The 18031-nt window shown below is 42.2% G+C and overlaps 1 protein-coding gene across 7 annotated transcripts in view; it reads left to right on the top strand.

Annotated features, from left to right (window-relative positions):
- Nucleotides 1-18031, top strand: part of arid3a (AT rich interactive domain 3A (BRIGHT-like)) — a 50479-nt gene that overhangs the window by 16363 nt on the left and 16085 nt on the right. For 6 of the 7 annotated variants that reach the window (XM_017413480.3, XM_017413481.3, XM_017413485.3 and 3 more), the window contains 2 exons: nt 926-1655; nt 1744-2029. In XM_017413480.3, the coding sequence (XP_017268969.1) occupies nt 1330-1655; nt 1744-2029 (612 nt within the window). In that variant the 5' untranslated portion in view covers nt 926-1329. The remainder of the gene's footprint in view (nt 1-925; nt 1656-1743; nt 2030-18031) is intronic. The other variant, XM_017413484.3, reaches the window with a different exon arrangement.

The following is an 18031-nucleotide window of genomic DNA, read 5'->3' as shown; positions in this document are numbered from 1 at the left end:
GGGGGGGGGGGTAGAAATGCAGCAAGCAGGAGCCGAGTAACGCCTCAGAATTTTAGTTAACTTGACACAATGTCATCTGATATCACTCTCTTGTGCTGGTGAGCTAAAATTTATCTTGATTTCATGCCAAAACAGGTGAAGAAATTGTTGTTTCTTCCTGTGATTTCACTTTCTCTTCTTAACTTTTAAACATCTTGCCCTGTGTGAGTGCAGCAGTTCGTCAGATCTGTTTCATGTGTGAGTAATCCTGCACACGCTGTTCCGCAGATATTATCTCTGACCGTGTGCGAGTGTATGAATGTCACAGGGATTTCAGATTGAAATTTGCATTTTTGTGAGTGAAATTGAGCATGTTCTTCTCGGCCACATTTTCTTAACTTGTGATTTGAGTCGATGGGGCATCTCTGCAGTCATAGCTGTAGTTGTTGCTAAACTGAAATAAGAAATAAAAGTTTAAAATCATACCCAGAGTATTTAAAGGGTACGGGTAAGGAAGAGTTGCCCCGTGCTCACACGATACAAGTTTTTTATATATATATAGTTTCAGCCTTGCATCCACACGGACCATTTCAAGAAAAAAACTGAAATACACATGAAGTAGACATTTAAAAACCGTGAGAAATGGGAATAGCTATGAACCCATCCCTCCAGCTGTCTTCTGCAGACTGGGCTTTAAATTGTCCAATATGTCCGTTTATTTGGACTGATGCAACTCAGTCAACACTGTCCTGCACTTTCATGGTGTTGTAGTTTAACGTGACGGTAAAAGTTCCACTTTGCTGTCAGCCAAAAAATAAATAATAATAATAATAATAAGAAATTTCACTACTACAACATAAAGCCCCGTCGCCTTTAAGCTCAGGTTGCTGATGTAAATGGGAGAGGAGCAGCAGTCTGACACTGTGCTATTCTTTGTCTCCTTTAGGTCTTTGTAGTCTGTCAGCGAAGTTCTCTACTCCCACCTTCACCGCTCCTGCTTGTGCCTCACTGAATACTGAATGACTCAGCTTTGCCTCCAGCTTTGGTTTCCCCCTCAACTCCACAGAAAAACGTTGAAACAAGTGCAAGATTTTAGTCTCCAGAGCTACATCTGACCTTCGACTGCATGTCTCAAAGCTCCTCAGCTGTCTTGCCTCCCCCCACTTCTCCTCAAACTTTTCCACGTAACCCAAACCACCAAACATTGCTCCATCAAAGGCGCAGTTTGTAGTTGTTCTTCCCTGGTAAAAGGTTTGATCGTCATCCCCTGATCAGAACCCAGCTGGTTCTCCTTCGGTGGGGGAAGGAGGGGAAGGAAGGCTGCTGAGCGCAGTGCCGCTTTCCCCGGAGATGAAGCTGCAGGCCGTCATGGAGAACCTGCACAGGCAGCAGAGGGCCAAGCTCCTGATGGAGCAGCAGCTACAGCAGCAGGCCATCGCCCAGCACGCTCAGGTCCGCAGCAGGGATGACCCGATGGAGAGCCCGGCCCCGGAGGGAGAGCAGGCCCAGATAGCGGCTCTGGCAGCCATGCGAGCGGCCGCAGCCGGACTGCAGAGGGTCTCGGACAGCCCCATGTCAAAGCGCAGCAGCGGCGGCGAGGAGGAGCGCGAAGACGACAACGATGAGGGGGAGGACCAGTACAAGGACATGATGGGCTCAGATGAGGAAGAACAAATGTAAGTACAGTGTTGTGGGGTTAAGTTTTTCAACATGTTCTTAAATTTTGTCTTTCCAACGATGCTGTGTTTGTAACCCACACTCAAGCAGCAAACAGAAATGGGACGAGGGGGACTTTGAAAGTGAGATGGACGAAGACTATGACGATGACCTGGCGGAGGAAGGTCTGCCGACGGGTCACGACGCCGTGGCTCCTGGGAAGGGCATCCTTCTGCTGCCCCACCGCCAGCTACACCCCCATCCGCAAATGTTGAAGGGCCGCCCCAACGTGGAGCAGGAGCCCCGCATCGCCATCCTGCCCGCCCATGCCCCCCAAAGCCACCTGGGGGGGCAGGACCACGGAGAATGGACCTATGAGGAGCAGTTCAGACAGGTGGGACCACGGTGCATGCTTCCTGCTCCTCTGCTGCGTGACATTTAATGAGTTTTACTGCTTAAAAATCACCCAGATAGATATTTTAAACAGATAAAGCTTTGTCAAATCTACACTAGCAGAATTTCTCAAGAAAAGCGTTGCTCTTTTACTTCTTCCAGCTCCTGCAGTCTGAGTCAGGACTGTCCGGAGTGTCTGTTAACGCCTGTTTCTCTTGCCTTTTCTGTTTGTCATGCACCGTTGCCTCTGCACGGCCCGTCAACATTTTTTTCAGTTGATTCAACATGTTGGATCAGCACCGAGTCTGCCTGCGAGCGAGATCACTCTGATTGGCTTTTCAGCCTAATTAATGGACATTAGCTGACAATTCCTGAAAGTCCTCCGCTCTGGCCCACTAAATCAGAACTGCTGCTGACCAGTTCGGCCACATCTGGGCTTCGCTCGCCTCACGTTAAACCTGCGTGGCTTTTTCTCAGCGGCACGTGATGTAATCTGACCGGGGTGAGAAATTAACTGCTGCCAGCAGTCAAATGTTGATCAAACGTAAGCTGACACTTTTCAGGTTGCCTTCGCCGCCTGACAATGTATCAGGGTCCCGGTGCTAAAAAGGTTCTGGTTTAAACAGGTCGGTTTGCTGTGCCGAGTTGGACTGGGAGGTGAGGAAGAGGCTGAGGGGAACGTGGAGGGGGAAGGGTGGGTCGGGGAGTGTTTTAACAGCTCTAACATGCTGGAGTTGACTGTAAACATGCCGGTGGGCTGGATATTATGAGGGAGGCCCTAGTGGAATTAAACAAGCTGTTTACACGAAGAGGCTTCGACTGTCAGCAGCTACGTTCAGATGGAAGACAGCTCGCAGTTAAAAGAGGAAGAAATTAAAGGCCTTTCACGACAGAGTTTTAAGTTAAAATCGTTTTATGTTGGGAAATAACAGAGTTATAGTCGTTTTGGTCAAACCTTGAAAAAAACACTATGCAGTCTGTGATAATTACTGATCTGTTAGAGCTTGAAATGTGTTGTGAGTGACTCTCAGCTACTACCACAGCAAGTTTTATCTTAGCTTCAGTAAAAAAAATCAGTTCAGTGGTTCGTCAGATATTTTGTTAACATTACAAACACACAAATTTCCTAATTTGCTCCAAAGAAAATCAATTCTTTTGCTCAGTTAGAAACTAATTTTCTCCACATTTCTTTAGCAAAGCAGTTTTTACCTCATAGTCATGCGAAGAAATACTTTCTTGTATAATCTAAATCAAATTTAAATCGAGTCGTCGAGCTCTAATCACTGATATTACAGGTGTGCTCCTGCTCGAGAAAACTGAAACTCGTTTCACTTTGAGCGTGTGTGAGACTCCGAACCGCCATTTTATTCAGCCGCTTATTTCATCAGAGAAGCAGCCATTGTTGCAAAACTTCCAACCATAACCATGTTTGACAGAAAAAGAAACCTGCTGATCTTTTTATCCAAACAGAAACTCTCTGCCATTTAAAAAAAAAAGCTTTTATTTTTGTTGCCTTTTTTGGGGGTAAATTATGTTTGCCACATTGCACGCCGCCTGTTTGCGCTTCATTATCAAATCTAAATAAAGATTCTGTAATTTAGGGCCCGTTTCTTGTAATTACAGAGCGTATGGAATATAACTCCTCTAAAACCTACACTCTGCTGCTTTAAATAGTGCACCCCTCCCTCTGTAAATGTTTGTGTGAATGCCTGGACTGGAGAGTGGGAGTTTGTTTACATGTGTCAGGTAGGCATACGGGACATTTTTATCATGACAGCAACCGATCAGACGGGTTTAATGCGGCTGTCAGCTCCAGACTGAGGACACCAAGTATCTTTGCTATAGAAACAATGTCGTCTGATTAAATCCCCTGCCACACCTCAGCATTAGACTAATTATGGAGACAAAGGAAGGGTTTAAAACTAAACTCGCTCACATTACGACAAGAGACTTCATCACGCTAGCTTTGAATGTACAGAATCTGGGATTTTAGATTTGCACAAATTATTCACTTACAAAGGACTAATTCTGCCTTTGGATGATTATAGCAATTAGTTGTAATTACAGCTGCGATGAAGACTGGCTGCCTCCTGATAATTCTAACCCTACGCATCAAAATAGCTGATTTCTGCCTTATTATAGTCTACTGGTATTTTTATTTTGCTTCCGTTTTTTGCTTCTAGACCTGAATTTTGCGGCACCTTTGTGTTATTTGAGGGCTGTGAAAGTTAAATCCACATTTTTAGTTTTCTTTTTTGCGTCACGAGCAGCGTTTAATTCCTAAACCCTGTCCGTGAATCCTGATAAAAACAGTTTTTTGATGCGGACGCCGAGAATCTAACCCGGTAACCAGTGATCAGGCTCATGTTAGCTTTGTGGGGAGAGAAACCAGCCACTATATTAACTTTACACAACACAATAAAATTTATGCATCGCTTCGACACCTGATAGTGCTTCACATTCACCAGCAGGAAGCAGTACGAGTTTCTGATACTTAACTTAAGTATCAGAAACATTCAAATGGTTAATACGGGAAACGGCAAACACACCTTTTTACACAAAACCAAATTGCAGAAATAATGAGAAGTTGTAACAATAGTTTAAATACGAAACATTCAAATGGTTTTCCGTGTTTTTACTGACCAGCTTTCTTTTATTTATTTCTTTTCTTCTTCTTTTTTTTTTTTTTAGAAAATAAAAACACAAACTCTGGCTTTTGGTCTTTCTCATATTTCCCAAAACTTTGCAAATATTTCTGGTTCCCTCCTTGTGTAAAACTAAGTTTTTTTATTTATTCATTTGTTTGCTTTACAGTAGTTTTCTGTGGAGCTCCAAATCCATTTTTGTCTCATAGTTCTGCTTGAAAACCTACAGATCAGACTTCTCCAACGGTGGTTTTTAATCTTGACCTTTGAGCGCTGAAATTTTCCAGAATCCTGAGAGTAGATGTGGAAAAATGTTCGAAGTTAGTTGTTTGCAGTTAATATAATCTGGTTTTCAAAGTTGTGATCCATGACCCATCTCTACCTAAAGGGCCTTATCTTTTAGCGGATGCTTCTTTTATACCCACTCATGACCCCCTCTCCAATAAATCTGCTGCTTTGAAATCATTTCAAATAACCCTAACTTTCTTATTCTGTTAAATTAAAGGTTTGTTTACATTTTGCAAAGACAAATCCTTTTCTCAGTCCTCGACTCTGTTTCATTGATGGCAGAGCATTTTTGTTTTTGTTATAAATTTCCCAACTTTTCCTTGAAGTAATGTTTTATTTTTAATATAATTAACAGAAAAAAACAGATTTTGATGATATTGTGGAATGGAGCAAAAAGAAAATCGCCTTCCTGACAACCTTAAACCTCAGACAACATTTTGACCAGATTCTGGAGCTGAACGTGTTTCTTCCTCCCCCGCCGCCGCTGACGTTCACAGATCAGTTTCTCAAACTGGATTTTAATGATCAGATTTCATCGCCTCACCGGAGCCCGAAGGCGAGCGTCAACAGAAAGCTCCTCGCGTTGTTTCAAGGTGCGGCTGTTTGCCTGCATCGGCTGCAGTGTTTTGGACACAAGCTGAATATGTTGACTTTTTATTTTGGTCTCTTTTATTCCCTTTTTTTTCACATGTAAGCAGGAGTTTTCTTTGTTTTTATTGGTAGACAAGACCCTTATCTGCGTACGCTCACTATATGTGCTTTTATCTGTAATGATCCCAGTTTTCAATCGTTCCAACCTGTCGTTACAAAGACAGAAAAATCGTTCAGAATTTTAAACTCTGTGACTTTCACATGTTCTGTAAGGCGCTTGTTGAGTTTCACGAGAGGCGGGGAGGAAGGGGTTAAAACGGCACGGTTTATTTTGGGCAGGTGGGTGGAGGCTGGAGGAATGTCCCTGATGGAGGGTGATAATGTGGCCACTAGGAACCTCAGATCCTCAGCAGAATCTTTGCGTGCCTCTATCAGCGTGGAGCAGTTAGAGCTCATCCCAAACTGTAAAACTGTCCCCTCCACTCCCCGCGTTAAGGCTGCGGCGTGTGCAGGGCCGCGCGCCGACAGCCACGACTGTCCCCCTAAAGAACGTCCAACAAAATGGATCCAGCGTAAAATACGTGCACGTTGTTGGTGAAGGAACAAGCTTTTGGTTGAGGTCTGCCCCGGGCTCTTTGTGGTTAAGAAATATCAGCAACCCCCGCGCCACCTACCTCCACTCTCGGCTGAAATGTCAGACTAAATTAGACCAAGAGGTGCAGTCTGGTTGATGTCTGATTACACTGTGGTTTTAAGTCAATTAATCAAAATATTCAGGGCCGTTTGCCAGCAGCGGCGTCGTATCTGTCCGTGGCAGAGAGCAGCAGAAATAAATAAAGGACAAGGATTTATACTGATACGAAATGAAACTGATTTGTGCATCTGGTGGCGTTATTTCAGTGATATCAGCATAATATCAGTGCAGCCCGCCTGGATATTTGACTGCCCTTCATATATGTGTCCACAAGACGCAAACATCAGTGTTTTTTAAAATTTCACTTCCTTAAAAAAACAGAAGCTGCTGTTAAACTGCAGGAACTTATAGCCTATATGTTTTTAACCGTCAGCTCCACCAGCAATACGCTGGGAAAGTTTACTTTATATTTCAGTCAAACAACCAATGGGCTGCGAGAGTTAAAAAGGCTACCTTCCTAGTTTTATTTCTCATAAATGGTGTCCAACAAGTTGGGTTGGTTTCGGAAAGTGCTTTTATGTTTTGAGCAGCAACAAAACTACAGGCGGACAGAAGAGAAGAAAAAGACACTTTTTAAAGCCTCTCGATGCAACTTTTTTTTATGGTTTAATATGTAAATTGTCTCCAGTTCATGTAAAGTTGTGTTTAAAACTGCTTCAGGAGCTGTCAGAGTTTGTGTCTTTAAAATAGAAATGACCAACTTCATATTTGTTGTGTAAATATGACTATATTCAGGCTATAAATGCACATAATAATCAGGTAAGAAACAAACACTGTAATAAAAAATATTCGTAATGTACCAATTTGTTTCCATCTTGATATGAACTTTGGATCATAATGTTTCAAAGGGACAGTTCACAGCTTTTAAACCAGGGTTCTGTAAAAAGGTAATATTTTCCCTCTTGTAGATAGCTTTTTGAACAACCGTAATCTGGAGTTTATTTCTGACCAGATTGATAAATTAATGGCTTGTCTGTCTGAGTCCAAGACCAAAGTGGACTGCTGCCATCTTAGAACAACACTAATCATCTAAATTTCATAACTGCTCATTCAAAGGCTTCGTTAGAGGCCTTCATTTTTGCTTTCCTTGGCCACTCCTGCTGAAATATAATGATATTATTCCAGGAAGTGCTACAGTAGCTGCTGCTGCTGCTGCTAATTATGCTATCAAATAACTGTATAATGCTAAAAACAAGGCGACGTAAAGGTTTATAAATTAGTAATTGTATGAATCGCTGTGAAATCTGCTCTGCTTGGATTAGCCGTTATCTTGTCAAAACAAACAGCTGTTTCTCCAAACCGAGGCCGTTAAAAGAGCGACCTACAGCAGGTAACATACAATAAACCCCTCAGATGCAGGACGGAGCGTTTCCTTTTAGTTTTTTCAAGCCCTGATTGTTTGCTGAGCTTCCTTTCGCTTGTTTACATTTCACTCTTGTTAACATCCACATTATTGTTCATCTCAAACCATTTGCTGCATCCAGTTTGAGTGTTGTAACCTTGCCCCCCCCCCTTCTCCTTTTTATAAACCATATCTTCTTCAGGACAGAAATTATCCAGAGGCCTCGCAGCCTTTGAAGTCTCCTCTCCCGTGTCTCTGTCTGTTTTAAACACAGCAGCTGGACAGATGGAGCCCAGATGGACAGTAAAGTAGGGATGTCTTTAAAAATTCATGGCACTCACCATGATCAGTTCAAATGGAGGGAGGGGGTTGGCATTAAACATTAAATTGCTCGGACACACACACACACACACATCAGGAGCCGGGGGGAGGGGGCTGTTAGGGACTACAGGAAGCGTAGCTGGAATAAGAGCCAATTGGGAGCGACACTTATTGGGATTGCCCATCAGGTTTCCGCTGATACAGCTGGCCGATAAGTGCACGGCGAGTTTTTATTCCGCTGCACGGAAGCTTTTTGATCCATGTTGGAGCACACAAAACGAGTATGTCGGACCGTTTACGTTTCGTTTTGTAGAAACTTTATCTTGGCATTGAAGGGACTATTTTTAATCGCCTGGCGGTCCCGATCAAAACGGTGGCCGAGCGTTTTCAGTCCCCAAACTGTGACGATCTGCTGGCTCACTTCCTGTTTATAAATCATCTCCTAAAACACATTCTTTCTCTTTGGCTTTTAACTCAGTCTCAGGCGTTTATTGTTTTATTGTCTTATGGTTTTAATTGTTTTATTGCTTTTATTGTATTTTATTCGGTTTTATAGTTTTGGAATTCGGTGTGTTTTACCTCTTTTTAAAAGTGCTTAATAAAATAAAGTTGTATTGTATCACCAAAAGGTGAAGCTGGATGACAGTGTTTTTGACAACTGAACTTTAAAACGACTCAAATGGCTGAAACTCAGACAATTTTACAGACATTGAGCTAAAATTTGGCGCAGCAGTAGCCAAAACTGACCCCCAACACATGTTCTTCTGTCTGTTAGCAAAATATGTCCCGAACCACTGAACAGATTTTAATTAAATGTTCAGGAAATTATCAGTGGATGTTCTTCAACAAGTGATTGTGGAGTCAACCCATGGCCACCGCAGCTAATCAACATTAGCCAACACAAAATTGGCTACAACTCAGTCAACTACAGATACTGAGCTGAAGTTTGTTGTGGTAGTAGCTTAAAGTTAATTTACAACACGTACTCTGAACGGGACATCTTGTGATATTGCATGAAATTGTGCACAATGTTATTTTCAAGGTTTTACCAAAACGGCTTCATCTTCATCCGTTCTTTACATAAGATGATCTTAGAGTCTAAAACTCTGGCATTGAAAGCTGGAGGCAATATGCATTCATTTAAGGAATGCGAGGCCTTTAATTATCTTGTGATTTGATGGTCAGTTAAGCAACAGATAAAGCAGGAATGCCGGGAATATTTAAATACAGAGTTGGTTATTCCTCAGCACTTTCTCTCCAGTTTTGGTGACCTGGCATTGCAGTTTTCAGGTTCTCCAAAAACTATTACTGTCAGCAGGTTTGTTCGTAAAAATAAAACCCTGCAAAAATGGAACTTGCTTCACATTAATCAAAGGCTAAAAGTCCTTCCTAATTATTTGATCTTAATGAGTGATTTTTCTTGGGTTTTGCTCGATAACACCGAGACAGCACAGTATTTAAAGCTTTATGAGGCACATCATTTGTAGCTGCTCAGTTAAGTGCAGAGTCCACGTCCCCGCAGACTCATTTTGTGAGTCGTTTCTGCGGGGTCTGCAGTAGGAAGCACGGGGGAGTTTTTTACTTGGTTTGTTATCTTGAGTCTGGAGAGACCTTTGTGTGTGTGTGTGTGTGTGTGCAGAAATCTCTGTTTAACAAAATGAAAACACTGGCTTTATGGGCCATGTCTATGTCATCATAACAAACAACCTTAACAACACGGGGGAAAACCTCTGAAAGTCTTCCTGTTGTGAAGAGGAAAAAGAAGCGTCAGAAGGGAGAGGAAAGGGGTAGGTGTGACAGGCAACAAGAAAGAAGTCTGTCGGTTGGCACTGGGCTTTGAACCGTGGCCAAGTAGAGCGTGTAGTAAATGCTCATTTTGACTGTGAAGCACCGCGGAGCATTTGAAACGTGTCCAAGCCCCGGCGTGCTGCATGGAGCTGATGTCAGAAACCGTACAGCCATGGGGATTCTGGAAATTGGCAGGCGCTCAATGCAGACCAGGAGAGGGGGGCTGGAGAAGGAATGTAAACAAAGATTGTGTAAAGGCTGGAGTTAGCTCTTTCATCCTGTCGTTTTCCTTTGACTGCTGCACTTTGTTAGGCAGTATTACTTTTTATTTTTCCCCTAACAGCTTGTAAGGTTACTCTTTAAGCTCCCTCCTGACCTCAGGCTTTCAGAAAAAAGAAGAAATTATTTTAGTAAACTGTCCAGAGGCTCATAAATGCCTCACATTCTTCACCAACTTGAGCACCATTGTGTGTGAATCTTATTATGTCGTCTTCTGTCTTTCTATTAGAAATAAAAGGTTGCTGCTTTATCTTTTTTCCCTCCCTTTTGTCCCCATATAGGAAACTTTTAAATGCAGCCTGTCTTTGTGAAAATGCAGATATAGATGAGCACCAAATGGCTCAAGTTGTCAATAAAACAAAACCTTAAGCGACATCTCTGCGTACAAAGACCCAGCGGTGGGCATTTATTTGAACAAAAGCTCTGCTTAATGTGCTTTTCCCTTCATATTCTTCTGAAAAGGTAGCGAGTGCCGAAAGCCGCCATTCTCTAGGCAATCAATTAGGAAATAGGTCAAACGTAGATAAAGGTACTTAGCAGCACATCTTCAAGGTCTGAGTTGCTCTTTGTCCCGGTGTGAAGTAAAACCGGAAAATAGATTTGCGAGTTTTGAAATGCGTCTGTGAAAGTCTGTGCAGTCAATAGCAGAGCTCCTCTTTTTGTGTCATAAAAGCTTCTGTTAGACTTCTTATCCATAATTGTCACATTTGGCCCTGGTGACTTTACTCGAGCTGCACCGTCTTGTTAGTTTGACAAAAGTCGACCTTTTATGATTGCCTGATCGTAGCAGGAAGTCTGGGCTGTTCGGCTCTGAAAAGTGCTACAGATACTAATAGTCACCAGAAAGAACTGGTCATAAAACCTTTACCCTGTAGATATGTCGATACGTCAAATCAGGAAGGCTGTGGTAGTTCCTAATAAGATTAATAATGATTTCAGTGCTTGTAGATTTACTCATTTTAGGCTTATGTGTGTCGATGTTACCTGAATGTTTATCTCCCTCTGCGAAAGGCGATGCTGTTTTTCATCCGTGTGTTTGTCTACAGCTTTTGCAAAATATCTCATGAATATCAAATGAAACTCACAGTAAATAATCAATGAATGAACGTCTACAAGATGGCTGTCACAGTCAATCAACATTAGCCAACACAAAAATGACAGTAACTCGGGTAATTTTACAGGTACTGACCTGAGATTTGGTGTAATAGTAGCTGCGAGTCGTTCACAACACGTACTCTGAGATCATGCATGACGTCGTTTTTACAAGGTTTGACCAAAACAGCTTTCTTTTACTCCTCTTCTCAGCATAAGATGCTCTCAGTTTAAAACTCTGGCATGAAAGTCAGCGAGCGATATGCATTCCTTCAATCAATGCTAGGCCTTTAACTGCACAAAAGAAGGCCTAATATGTTAAAAAGAACACAGATGCAGACAGTTATTATTATCATTATCATTGCAGACATGCTGGCTTCCAAACGTGTATGTAATGTGTACATTTCAAATTCTTACTAAACCCGGTTGTGTAAATGTTTAAACAGGAAGACAGGCTGCAGCTCCATGTATAGAGAAAGCCCAGAAGTTGCTTTGGGTCAGATTTCGGCTCGTCCACATGTTGCCTGAGGCGGGTTTGGCCACGTGGACGCACAACGTGTCGCTCTTTGATGAGCCACATGGACGGCGTGGAGCTGGGTGGGCCCGATATGTTTTTAAGGTCAGCGTTGTGAACCATTAAAGCCGTTGCCTCGTCTATCCATCACTCTGACTGGCAGCACATACACCCAACCTTGAGTCCCCCCCCCNCCTCTTCCTTCCCCAGTAAAGCGATCCATACTGAGGAGCGGCAGCGTATATAGCAGAATGCCCATTTTTAGTCCTCCCAGGGAAGATCAGCCCTCCGACTCGTGTTTGTGCACCATTACAAACCTTCTCGTGAAGCTTCAGTGACACTGCTATCTCTGTCTCCATCTGTCTGCATTCAGACATTCACTATCAGGACATCTGCTGTGGCGTTGAATAAATACTTTCAGCTTTCACAGAGTCTCATTAGATGATTATTGAGGTCAGACAGTTCGGTCCTTTTAGAGGAAGGTTGGTCCACAGGATCAGTGTCTTTCATAAAGAATCTTTACTTAAATCTTTACCTAAATGAAACAAATCTCTTTCATCAGAAAACCGTGTGTGGTATCGCAAGTCTCTTTATGATCTTAAACTGCTGCTACACCCTCGTCCCCTCCTTTTCTGTCTGTGCAGCTTTGCCTCGCCCAGTTTGGGTATCCATCATCCTGATACTACTCATTAGCCGTGTGGTTACAACATGCATCAGACTCTGAGGGATTTGGGAGAACTTGCTGCTATTTCTGGTTTGTACCCAAACAGCAGCAGCGGACAGGAATAAAGCTCAAGTAATCATCAAACAGATCTCATTCTGGCCTTTTTAATCATGTCAACGGAGAATACTTTTATCTGGTGTTCCTCAGTCCCAGTTAACAAACAGAGGTCTCACTTACAGCATCACACATCATAAAGGAAGCATGTCATCAGTGATCAGAAAATATAGTGGTGTGTTCACACGTCATTGATGTTTTATCGCCTGCTGTTGAAAGCCTAAGGCGGACGAAAATAAATAACTGCTGACAGACTGATCTACCTGACAAAGTAGTAATGAATATGACAATCTTATTTACTTTTGTTCTGTTTGTCAAATGCATGAAAAGGAATCAAATTCCCAAAATGTTTTCATTCGTTCTTCCCTGTTATTTGTTTTTGGTACGCGTTTCCCCATTCATCACCCGCTAATCAAACTAAGCAGATCTGTGACAACTTTGTTTGCTGTGAGCAGGATGTCATTATCAAAAGATGTGAGGATGTTGTTGTTTTCTTTTCTTTTCTTTTTTTGAACGAGAATAATGTAAATAAAAAATGTCGCTGTTTTTACTGTTAATATCAGAACTTTTTAGAGTTCAAACTGAGCTGTCTGCAGCAACTAAAAACAACAAAAAAGACACGCAAATTAAAAATATTTAGGTTAGTCAATTAAGAAAACAGATGCTTATTAAACTTAGATATCTGCTAAATAAAGTAATAAAACACTAAAGTCTGATACGGAGTTCCCTGCATGTACGTGAAACAGATAAATATGCATGACAAGTCTCTATAAACGCGCATTTTTACCGAATCCATCTTTGTCGGTCCTGACCCGTCACCCTCCCCCCCACGAGCGCACAATTAACACCAACAACAGAGCTGTCACACGCTGAACATCGCTTTATTGACAGGTAGGATCAAAGGCATCATAATCCTGACTGACTGCCTGAAATCGTGAATTCAAACGCATCGACTCGACCGAGGATGAGGAGCCAGCAGCTCTGTCAACACGAACAGCACCGCTGTGGCAGACTCCAGCCCAAGTCTCTTTATCTGAGGGAGTCACATTTGCACCAAAGTAAAAAAAAAATATGATAAGAACGTTGGAAGAGGAAACCAATGAAGGTGGTGGAAGTTCAAAAGCTATTAAATCAAACCACATGTTGGAATGTGCCAACATGTGGCGTCAAACCAAACCAAAATGATTCACACGTCGCCCGTGGCTACTATATTGTTTATATGACAGCTCAGGATTTTCTTAGTCACCTTTTTATGGTTATAATTAGGCAAAGCATACAACTCCATTGTGTCCTGTTCTATTAAAGTTTGTCTGCTTCATGTTCAACCTAATTAGAATGAAATATAGAGTTTTACAAACATACAATTTGGGGAAAAAAAAAGGAAATTTCAAGGCTTGGCAGATCTTGTAGGAATGCACATCACCCGCCGCCTTCGATGCCAGAGTTTTAAACTAACGTGATGTTATGTTGATAAATGACAGAGCTGTAGCTGTTTTGGTCAAGCCTTAAAAATAATGTTATGTCACGCTCAGAAGTCAGCTGTGGCAGCCATCTTTAATAGGGTTGACTCCAAGCACGTGCAGAGGCGGGCTGAAACAGCGGTGGGTGATAATGAGACGACTCTTCATACCAGTTTGGGTGAAGAGGGTTGTTGAGTCAGCTGGGAATAGTAAAGATAAAGAACCGACACATTTATATTCACGTACATGAAACTCGTGTATTTAAGAAGAACTAAGAAGCAGCATTATCCTTCGGGGCTAAAACTTTGTATATTTTAATGTTATTGTGAGGACACTGAGCAGATCCTGTCTGTTTCGTTGTGTTTGTACATTAATGACAGTCGTAAAGGGGCTTTGGCCTCGAACAATGCAGTGTTTGAATATGACTGATCATGTGTTTGTGTGACCCCCCCCACCCCTCCCCTGCCCTCCATCCCCCCACTCCGACTGTGTACATGTCAGGATATTTTTCACCTCCTGTTATTCTCACAAACTGGCTACAGGAGACGGTCCACTTCTCATTGTCATCTATCAGAGTTAATCTGACTTAGTCATGCTTAAACACAACCACAGGAGGCAGCGGCATTTTTCCCATTCCAGTCAAGCAAGGCAATAAGAAGAAAACAAGTTTGTACTAATCTCTTTCATGAGAAAGAAATCATCTGAATGACTTGGATTAATTGTTGTTGTGAAACTGCCCTCTCTGCGTTAGGTAAAAGGGGATTTGATCTGCGTGTTTCCAGCTGTAGAAACTATTTAAACATTTCCATTAACCTAAAATGCAGACTGGAGGATAAAACACACCCAGAAGTTATCACCCTGTAGTTTCAGAATTGCTTGTAATCCTATTTAAGGTGTGTTCATTACCATAGCTGCTTGCAGTCACAAACCAAACAACTGCAGTCAGTCGCAATCTTCATTTTTTTTTTTTTTTTTCACGGAAACTTATCTCAGATTGTAATCCTTTAAAGCTACTTGTTGCAAAATCATGAAGACCAGATAAAAAATAAAGTTATAAAGGAAGAAACAAAATCTGCACATAATCTTTTTCATATCAAAAGTGATTGTGATTGTGTCTTTAAATTAAAAAAAATTGAGGCCAAATGTTTACGTATAGAAAGAGCCGAAGTGACTGAAAATAGGTCAAACAGTAAACTTAACGCCCATATTTGTTTACCTAGACAGACCACAGCCAGCCTCATGTAGGTCAGGTGACCCATGCTTCCACAGGGATTTTGACAAATTCAGCAAATGTTTTGTTTACATTGAGCGCGTACCCGCATTTCAGAATTGAGTTTATTCCAGTAGTTTTCCAAACTGCACCGTTTTATTCAGTTCAGGAAAACTTTTTTCACGTCTGATTTCATAGTTTGCACCTTTAATTCTACACCAGACAGAACTTATCTACTTTATCTGCAAGATAAATTAGTTTCAAAGCGACAGGATTTAGGTCAGACATTTAAAAAAAAAAAAAAAAAGGAAGATAAGAAGTCATGCAGACGTAGAGCAGAAACAGAGCCTGGCTAATGGCTGTTTTTCTACATGTGTGTACAAGTTTGTGTCTGTTAGCCTCAACAAAAGGTGATTGGCAGGTGTAAGGGAGCATGTAGGTGATACCCCGGTCTTCTCTGTTTTTGGTTTTTAGTTGCAAAGGCTCTATTGTGCGTTATGTGACACTGGTGTGCCAGCACGACTGACAGCCATTTGCATTAATGGTTGAGTGACCCTCCCCCCAAACACAAACACTCATACATTCTGTTACCACCTTCGCTGCCTCTGCTGCTGCCTCCGAGGCCGTAAAAAAGGCTGCTCTTTGGTTACTGATTATTTGCAGTATAAGGCCTGTTTATAATTTATCTGCAGACATTCTGTCGCTGACCTACATACATGCTCGCAAATTATCAGACAATTTATCTGACGTTGGGAACTCTGTCTGTCATCATTTGTGCGCCTAACCAAAAAAAAAAAAAAAAAGCTCCTTTTTGAGTTGACTTCCACAAGCAGATCTATAAAACGTCTCAACGAATCATATGATTAGAAATCTTTATCTGCCTGCCGTGAGGTTTTCTGTCGCGGAGGAGTTGGTCAAGGTGTGTAAACCCTGCTTTACCAGTTGGCCCAGTTTTCTTGTAGTTTATCTAGTTTCTTATTGTTTATCTGACTAGCAGAGCTTTAAGCCAGGAGCAGGGGCCCCCCCGTCCCTACTATAGACTTGAAAAACCTATAGCGGCCGCACCCTCGTCAGCCTGATAAAAGTCTGTGTGGCAGGGGAGTTATAATTTACACAAGGATTGTATTTGTGGAACTGAGAGAGGGGGGAAAAGTGAGGACTGAAAAAAAAAACAAGAAGAAAACAGAGAGAGGGGTCAGAGGCACTGAGGAAATATACTGCATATGTCAGACAAACAATGGGGCATAGTGAGGGGTGGGGTGTGGCAGTGGTCTTGCCAGTTGGACGGCATCCTGGTTGATTGTGTTTTGGTTTCATACCCTGCTTGTGTTCATTCAGCAGAGACTCGGCTGCCTTCAGCTCCACGAGCGGCTCGGACACGAGCTGCAGGTCGACGTGTTGAACTCCATCTATGGCTCAGAGAGTGCAGCTGCTGAGCACGCCCTGTTTCTCACATTTACATGGGCCGCTTGATTTATATTTCCTAAGAATAATAAGACTTCCTTTACCCCCCTCCCCAACACACATACGCACACATACCCATACCAACATATAACCCTGTTATTTTAAGAATTTGACTTCGCAGCAGTGATAGATTTGTATCATGAATTAATACCATGGTTTGACAAGTTTAAATTTAATGTGAGCTGACTGAAATACAGAGACTTGGCTGCTAAATTAAACACTTGTAACCTCTTAATTCATTTATTAGTACTCTGAGCATAAGTGCTTTTAGGTTGAGGTGTCTAAAAAATTAGTTTTAAAGGTAATTTGTCATTTGCTCTTTATTTTCTGGAGCTGCCTTTTCCTGTTACAGGTATGTTTACTTGTCTGTCACAAGGTCAACGTGCAGACGGATGATAAAAATCATTCACACTTGAGCTCAGTTTAGAATCAAAGGTTGATCTAATGTTCATATTTTTGGATTGTGATGCAACTTGACAACCACAGCAAGACGGTGCATTCAAGGTTTGGGTCACGCACACCTTTATATGAGAATAATTAAAATTTTTTTGTTAAACATCACCCGTCCTTTGTCCAAAAACACACCTCGATTAAAGGCTTAGTGTTCCTCGAAGACATGTATATTGTCCACAGCTTTTCATGTCAGAGTTTTAGACTAAGGCCATCTTGTGTTAAGAAATCAGAGTTGTGGCCATTTTGGTCAAACCTTGAAAACGACATGACGCACAATCTCATGTAATATCTCGAGTTAGTGCTCGGAGTATGTGTTGTGAATAACTGTCAGCTACTACAACACCAAATTTGAGGTCAATAGCTGTGAGTTATAGCTGTTTTTGTGTTTAAGATTGCTCTGCTGTGGCAGCCATCTCGACTCGGATTAACGCCAAAAGTTAATCATTCGTAGATGTCAGCTCAGTGAAACAAGCCGTTGGGTTATTCATGAGCTAATGGGACAGACAAACGCACAGACACAGGCAAAAACATGATGGTGATAAACATAAACATGCTGGTGCCGCATACTGAACTCTACACAAATAAAACTGCATGTTTGGATCGGACGCGGACGTAACAACTGGAGTCATTTGGATGTGGGTCACATGTTTGTAGTTACAAAGAAGGCCACTGTGCCCGAGCCTGTAAACACTGAATGAGACTGGAAACTGGATATCCATGAGTAAGACAGATACTTTGAGTGTGTGTGTTAACACAGTTCACACTCCGCCATCAGCTCCTTGGGTGAGCAGGGAAACTACGGCCCTGATCAACCTGGCGCCTGTCGATTTTCTCATTTCTGTCAGGGACAAATCATCATGTGAGAAATGCAGCTTTAACTGTTTTTTGTTTTTTTGTAGTTGCAACCCTCCACTCTTCATTACACCAAACAGAATATGCTCCGTCACTGCATCTTGTGGGTTCGAGGGAGGGGCTGAAGCGCTTCCACCACACTGCAAGGCAAATATTTATTGGTGTGATTAGGACAGAGAGACTGAAAGAGGAATAGGGAGCAAATAAAGCAACACTGGGGGGTGGGGGGGTG

Source organism: Kryptolebias marmoratus, linkage group LG24 (genome assembly GCF_001649575.2).
Source record: "Kryptolebias marmoratus isolate JLee-2015 linkage group LG24, ASM164957v2, whole genome shotgun sequence".
Lineage (NCBI taxonomy): Eukaryota > Metazoa > Chordata > Actinopteri > Cyprinodontiformes > Rivulidae > Kryptolebias > Kryptolebias marmoratus.
This window is presented reverse-complemented; position numbering and strand designations above follow the sequence as displayed.